At 38.9% G+C, this 7,676-nt stretch overlaps 1 protein-coding gene across 2 annotated transcripts; it reads right to left on the bottom strand.

Moving 5' to 3' along the window:
* Positions 1 to 320: 320 nt before the first annotated feature.
* Positions 321 to 7,114, bottom strand: LOC132059736 (protein trichome birefringence-like 2). 2 transcript variants are annotated; one of them, XM_059452479.1, is made up of 5 exons: positions 6,418 to 7,114; positions 5,002 to 5,197; positions 4,720 to 4,910; positions 4,484 to 4,642; positions 321 to 888 (listed from the first exon to the last, which is right to left on the bottom strand). In XM_059452479.1, the coding sequence occupies exons 1-5, from the start codon at positions 7,050 to 7,052 to the stop codon at positions 558 to 560; spliced, it is 1,512 nt and encodes a 503-aa protein (XP_059308462.1). In that variant the 5' UTR covers positions 7,053 to 7,114; the 3' UTR covers positions 321 to 557. The 2 variants fall into 2 exon arrangements, with proteins under 2 accessions (XP_059308462.1, XP_059308463.1); XM_059452480.1 differs by having other exon boundaries at positions 5,002 to 5,194; positions 6,418 to 7,113.
* Between the last annotated feature and the right edge of the window lie 562 nt (positions 7,115 to 7,676).

Here is a 7,676-nt window from a genome sequence, read left to right as displayed (position 1 = left end):
TAGAAACACACAATTCCTACCTTTGGGGGCTTCCACTTTTCATGGTGAAAACTAATGGTCCTTAGCAAGCGAGGGAGCTAATTGTATTGGTAAAAAGTTATACATGCCCGGAGCATGTCTCGGACACACGATCCCCAGACCTAATCTAAAGAATGGGTGAGCGCCTAACTAGATGCTATTCATTGCATAACTGCTTAAACAATGGAATGAAAAAAAAAAAACCAGCACCACCATCGCGCCAGTCACAACAACAGGGGAATATGCGTGCGTGTGTGTAGGTGGGGGCAGGGGGGGGGGGTGTTTATTCATTGCATGACTGCTGAAGTTCAATATACATTAGAGCTGATTACGTTATAGAATGGTGGTTACATGAACACAATGGTACATAAGACTGATTTTAGCAGGAAGAGCCTCAGTAACGTTACTTCTTTAGGCTTAGAGCTTACTAGATGCTATGTCCCGATAAGGGACAGCAGACTCATGATCGACACAAATCAAAATACAATGAATGAATGACTAGAAAAGAATAAAAATGACTGGACATTAATCCTTTCCAATCAGTTCCTCCACAAGCCTCGTCTGCTCTTCAGCAGAGATGCATATAGCAACTCGTTCCAACTATCGGGCACTCCAGGTAGGCACCAATGACTGCAATCTTGAGCATGTACTCTGGCAATCTGTTCATACCCCTGTCTGTAAATTGAGGGGTGGCCATCTTTTCTATAGTCTGTAAGCCTACTAATGTTCATATAAATTACTGGAGTCGTCATATTAATAATCACACGTTGGAGGACTTTCATCTTTGAAGGGTACTTTGTCAAATGAGCCTTGTTATTTTTTGGTTCGGTTTCTTTATCGCACTGTCCGCCTAAGTTCCAATGACCACCCCTGCATAAAAAAACATTAGAAGCTAATTACTTAATTGCAGACTTTCCAAACAGTGACCCAAGCAGCACAAGATTCGTGATTTTAGATTTTGGACGTCATATTAATTGAGTGTTGCGTATATAAAGAACAGTTCGTCCTTCTTCAAAGAGATAAAGTCGTGTGGCCCTTCAAGACAAAGACTTTAGTATGGAAATTGCATTATTAGGATTATAAAATCTCTGAATTGAATTTCTAGCATGAAACATAAGCAGATGATATAATTTACATGCAACAAGCAAATTTGATATGAAAGAACAGTATCAAACAGTATTAATGACTCATTTTAGGAGAAAATAATACCAGCAATTTGCCAGGTTTCTTAACTTTGAAATAACTGAAGTACCTTGGTACGAGCTGATAATATTCTTCCATAAGATGAGGCACAAATAGTGCTGGTTTATAAATATTCCAATCTTTACTTCACACCAAGTGTTACAGCTGAAAGTTGGCAGTCACAAACACTTTGAACACTATGATTTCTGGGATAGTTGGAAGAACAATCATGGGATCACTGATGTAGCGTGAAGCAAACCCGAAAAAATAAAATAGGGAAGTCCCGAGCTACTAGAAGCCTATAGTTTTCTCAACCATCTCCCAAGCCCACCACGCCTTCCCAAGGACTACCCCTAACAGAACACTCCCTCCGTTTTTGTTTGTCTTGTTTTGACTTGGTACGGAGTTTAAGAAAGTAAAAAAAAAAAAAAAAAAACTACTTTTGCACCTTGTGGTCTTAAATTAAAAGATATGTCGAATATACCAAAATGCCCTTTAATCTTGTGGTCTTAAACATGCATGTGGAAAGTTGGAATTAAAAGAATTGCCAAACAAGGAAAGAGACATTCTTTTTGAAACAGACTAAAAAGGAAAGTAAGACGAACAAATTGAAACACAGGGAGTTTTATTTTTCCAACAGGCTAAGCAGATTGGCAGTTAAAGAAATCTTCTACATCTTTTATTCCAATTCTCCGCACTTTTAGCATGTAGTGATCAGATTTAGATTTAGTATAATGCTTGTCCAATTGTCGTTCATTACTAGATTTTCCTATTTATATTCTCCGGACTTCGGTCATACTTCCACAAACTCTTGAATGAAGAAGGGGACAGAGACATTGTGTTGGGAGATTTGGAACATACAGGGAGGCGTCACGATTTTGGGTATTGCAGGAGTATTAAGGTTGAGGAGGTTAAGGGTGCTGTTCGTAGGATGCGCAGGGGAAGAGCGACCGGACCTGACGAGATTCCTGGGGAATTTTGGAAGAGCGCGGGCTCGGTAGGTTTGGAGTGGCTGACTAGGTTGTTTAATGTCATCTTTAAGACGGCAAGGATGCCCGAAGAATGGAGGTCGAGTGTAATGATCCCTCTATACAAGAACAAGGGGGATATCCAGAGTTGCAACAACTATAGAGGTATCGGTCACTATGCCATACTATGAAAGTGTGGTGGAGATGAGGGTGAGGAGAGGCGTGTCTATTTTCGAGAGAACCGGTTCGGATTCATGCGGGACGCTCTATTACGAGAAAGCCATCCATCTTGTGAGGGAGGCGGTGAGCAAAAGATGTCGGGAGAGAAGAGAGACTTACACATGATATTCATCGACCTAGAAAAGGCTTACGACAAAGTTCCAGAGAGATCTATGGAGATGCTTGGAGGCTAAAGGTGTACGTGGCTTACATTAGGGTGATCGAGGATATGTATGAGGATCCAAAATCGGGGTAAGGACGGAGGAGGAGACTCGAGCACTTCTCGGTTGTGATGGGGTTGCGTCAAGGATCGGCCCTAGTCCGTTTTTATTTGCCTTGGTGATGGATGGATTGACGCGGCATATTCAAGGTGAGGTGCCATGGTGTATGCTTTTCGCGGATGACATAGTCCTGATTGACGAGACTCGTAGCGGAGTTAACGCTAAGCTGGAGGGTTGGAGACATACCTTGGAGTCTAAACGGTTTAAGCTGAGTAGGACCAAGACAGCGTACTTGGAGTGCAAGTTCAGTGAAGCACCTCCGGAGGTTGGCGTGAAAGTGAGGCTCGGTACCCAGGCCATCCAAAAGAAAAGTAGTTTCAAGTATCTTGGATCTATCATGCAAGGCAGCGGGGAGATTGACGATGATATCACACATCGTATTGGGGCAGGGTGGATGAAATGGAGGCTCGCTTCCGGAGTGCTATGTGACAAGAAGGTGCCACCACAACTTAAGGGCAAGTTCTATAAAGTGGTGGTTAGGCTGACTATGTTGTATGGGGCGGAGTGTTGGCCAGTTAAGATCTCTCACGTTCAAAAGATGAAAGTTGCCGAGATGAGAATGTTGAGATGGATGTGTGGGCACGCCGGGAGTGACAAGATTAGGAATGAGGCTATTCGGGACAAGGTGGGAGTGGCCTCGGTGGAAGATAAGATGCGGGAAGCGAGGGCGAGATGGTTTGGGCATGTGAAGAGGAGAGACACGAGATGCCCCGTGCGGAGGTGTGAGAGATTGGCCGTGGATGGTTTCGGAAGAGGTAGGGGTAGGCCGAAGAAGTATTGGGAGAGAGGGTGATTAGACGGGACATGGCGCGATTCTGACTTCGAGGACATGACCTTAGATAGGAGGGTTTGGAGAACCTAGATTAGGGTAGTAGGCTAGTAGATAGTCTCGTTATCCTTCCTTATTAGTAGGCGCATTATGTATAATTTCTTGTGCTCGATTTACTCGCTATTATCCGTTATTTCTGTACTTTGATTACTCTATTTTATCTGTGTCGCTTTCGTTATTTGCATTTCCATATCGCTTTGAATTTCCTAGCCTTATCTGACCTCCTTTTATGCTTTTTATTGAGCCGAGTGTCTTTCGGAAACAGGCGTCCTACCTTAGTAGGAGTAAGGTCTGCGTACACTCTACCCTCCCCAGACCCCACGTTGTGGGATTTCACTGGGTTGTTGTTGTTGTTGTTGTTGTATATTGTACAATAATTTGACATCCTCTAACTGGTATCCCATTCATTGTTTGACATATTTGTTTCAAAGTTTCATCCTTTATCTTTCGACACACGCTTCTCTTGAACAATATCCAACAATACTGTAGACCTTGTTATACTAAGAAAGGAAGTTTTGCAAGGAAGGTTTATTCAATGCCAAAGCAATCGTGAACTATCACTCCTCACTGTAAGCTTCTGAAGATATGAAAATTACAGGAAGACTCAAGTATTTCCGTCAAATGGTTAATTTACTCTTTTTCTCCCACCTAATTGTGTTCAATACACTAGACAGTCAGATATTCCTCCTGAGGTTAAGCCATCATCAAAGTTAGAAAAATCACTGGTACAACCTCCTTTTGTTTGTCATCCTAACTCCACCAAACCATCATATCCCTTTCTAGCAACTGACATATGATTCTCTCTTTTCCTTTCGCAGTCTTATGGTTAATGGCAAACCAGAAATTTCAAATTGCCGATTCCCGGCAAAAGTGCCCTATAAAATCTCTTTCAACTTATTTGTTTCTAGAAGGGGAACACGTGTTCCAGAACAATGGCTCCCCATATTGTGCTAGAAATGAAATTAACAGAAAAGAAAGAAGTATACCTGAAATGTGAGACTGAATATCCTCTAAAAATAACTTGAGTTCTGCTTCCATCAATGTTCTTATCCACCCAACTTGCCCATGTAGAAAGTGCCCTCTTATATGCCTCTAGAACCTTGAGTCGTCGATGCACGTGATTACCTTCCTGGTAGTAGTCTACCCTGTAAGATCCCAAGTTAGTACACAAACAATAACACTAGAGGTTAACTTGTGGGGAAAAAAAAAATATAGTACTAACCCTCTAGAGGTTTTCTCATGCGTCCACCAATGGCCTGTGTTGAAAATTATAATATCCGCATCATAATACATAGAGGTTGTGTGGTCCATTAAATCCAACCTTAGTGTCTCAAACGATCCATTTTTGCCATTCAGAGATGATTCTCTAACAAGAAATGGAGAGCCAACAAAGTCCACAGTACAATTATAATCCTGCAAGCAAGGCATGACTTGACGTTTAAGATTTCAAAATGAAACATAATTGGTGATTATCAGAATCTGCGGAAGAGTTTTGGTGGCTTGCCTCAAATCTGAATGCATAAAAGCCCTTCTTTTTGAATTTGTGTTTCCCCGATATCTCATAAACTCGCTTTTTGTTTTTCACACGGTGGCGAAGAATGCAAACAAGGGACTCCCACATGTTTCTGTTCAATGAATCTCCCACGAACACAAGCTTTTGCCCTCTCAGTCTCTCCAGAAAATCAGTTGCATTTAGGCTGCTAGGCACAGAATTAAAACATCATCTCAGGTAGCCGAGTACAACTACAACAACATACCCAGTGAAATCCCACAATGTGGGGTCTGGGGAGGGTAAAGTGTACGCAGACCTTACCCCTACCTCAGAAGATAAGGAGGCTGTTTCCAAAAGACCCTCGGCTCAAGAGAAAACATGACGAAAAAAGGTCAGATAAGCACCAGCAGTTCAAAGCAATATGAAAACGAAACTAACGAAAGTGAAAAAATCATGATAAAGCAGAAAAAAAGGAGCAGTAGCTACCACAGATAAATAAGATAATTGAAGTACAAGAAACAACATATAGTAGCAGGAATCAAAGGAAAATAAACTATAGATCAAAACTGCGACTATTAGCACGAAGGGATACGCGGGACTACCTACTAGCCCTTTATCCTAATCTGAGTCCTCCATAACCTCCCATCCTATCTAAGGCCATCTCAGGTAGCTGAGTATGAAGCAAATTATATGCACGTGCTATGGTTTCCAAAAACACACCAATAGGAAATAGTAAGGGTGAGTTTGGTATGTAGGAAAATGTTTTCCAATATTCCCATGTTTGGTTGGTCAAAATATCTTACAAAACATTTTCTCTAGGAAAACAAGGTCCTTAAAAATGAATTCACAAGTTCCATATGTGCAATTCGAGGCTCATTGTCTCGTCCCCAACACTAGAAAATAAGTAAACAAACCAACTTATTTTCCAAGAAAATATTTTCTAGGAAAACCTTTTCCATGAAAAATATTTTCCTCCAAACCAAACACACACTAAGAGGACTGATTAAATCTTGAAAGGTAATAAAGTTGACATCAGGTTTGCCAATAGCACAAACCAAACCAGTCTACTTAGATTTAACAAATGCAGTATGCTACACTAGCAAACAAAATTTGAACTTTAGCTTATAGTAATTCATATTTAAAGAGATCTACCTAGGAATGTTATATGCATCGAAACAATACAGTACCATATAAAACAATACAACACATTATGAAAATATGTAACAACCATCCAAACAAGCTAAGGTTAAATCCAGAAATAGAGAGAACTAAATGAATCTTGAAAGGTATTAAAGTTGATATGAGGCTTGCCAATAGCACAAATCAAACCGATCTACTTAAATATAACAAATGCAATACTAATATGCTACATATAGCAAACAAAATCTGAACTTTAGCTTGTAATAATTCATATTTAAACAGATTTACCTTGGAATGTTACAAGCATATGGTTGCCATCTCCACTTAACATAAGTATCATCTGGCCTCTTATTAAGATGACAATCAAAATCCCTATCAATATAAGGACAGGACCCTGCTGGATAATATGGTTTTGAATCATCTCTAACCCATTCACCATCAAATATGTCACAATCCCCATAAAAGTTCAACAATTTCCCATCAAAATTAGCACTTTCACTGGAATTTTTTACATTTTTATCAACTTGAGACACATTTAACACATGGGTATTGTTTGTAATTCTTGCTTCTTGAATATTCACCTTTTTGGAGGAATTTCCCACATTAGCATTTCCTAAAAAAAAATCAGTTTTTCTTTCAAAAGTTCCATTCAAAATGCGCAATTGCTGTGAATCTTTAGCACTAGAACTATTATTATCAGGAAATGCAGAGAAGGGCCAAGAAAGAATGGAAGTATTATGGTAACTAAAAGTATTAAATACTGATCCTAAAAATGGAGTCTTTACTGAGAGAGTCAATAGTAAAAGACTCAAAATAATGAATGAAGTTACTAGGCAAAAACCAAAGCCAGAAACTACTTTCCTTTTAATGGAAGAAGTGAAGTGTTGAAGTTGATCTGGAAATTGAAGTTTCTTCAAGTTCATTTTGTTTGACTAAAATAACACTTCTGACTCAAAGGGGCATCATTTCTTGTTAAGTACTCGTAACACACAATATTACTGTCTTTGTTAATAAGCCAGTACTCCTAGTTCCATTACATTGACTTAGACACAACCCTTAAGAAACCATAAATAGTACACAAATTTACCACTATTAATATTGAGGTTTTAACTTTGGACATATGAATTAAAAAATTTACTTATCCCTAAAAATTAGAGTTGTATTGACTAAAATACTCTTAATTAAAAGGGGCTTTGAAATTATAGCAAACATTAAATTGGTTCTTTAAATTAAAAATGTGTTAAGAGTAAATTTGAAATAAGAATAAAATACCTTTTTAATAGACTAAAATCTTAATTATTTTGGACAAACTTTTAGAGACTAAATCCTCAATTTGGCCGGGAGGAAGAAATAAGTCATCTAATGAAATTAATAAAGTTGTGCGGCCACTAAGAATTCTTGAAATTTCAACTTAATAATTAATAATAAGGATAAATTAGGTATAAAATGATAAATTATGTCTTAATTTTCTAACAGAATAAGTAAAAATAGATAACTATTTTCAATATACAAGACAAGTAAAAATAGACGGAGAGAGTATTATAACT

This window comes from Lycium ferocissimum, chromosome 6 (genome assembly GCF_029784015.1).
Source record: "Lycium ferocissimum isolate CSIRO_LF1 chromosome 6, AGI_CSIRO_Lferr_CH_V1, whole genome shotgun sequence".
NCBI classification, from domain to species: domain Eukaryota; kingdom Viridiplantae; phylum Streptophyta; class Magnoliopsida; order Solanales; family Solanaceae; genus Lycium; species Lycium ferocissimum.
This window is presented reverse-complemented; position numbering and strand designations above follow the sequence as displayed.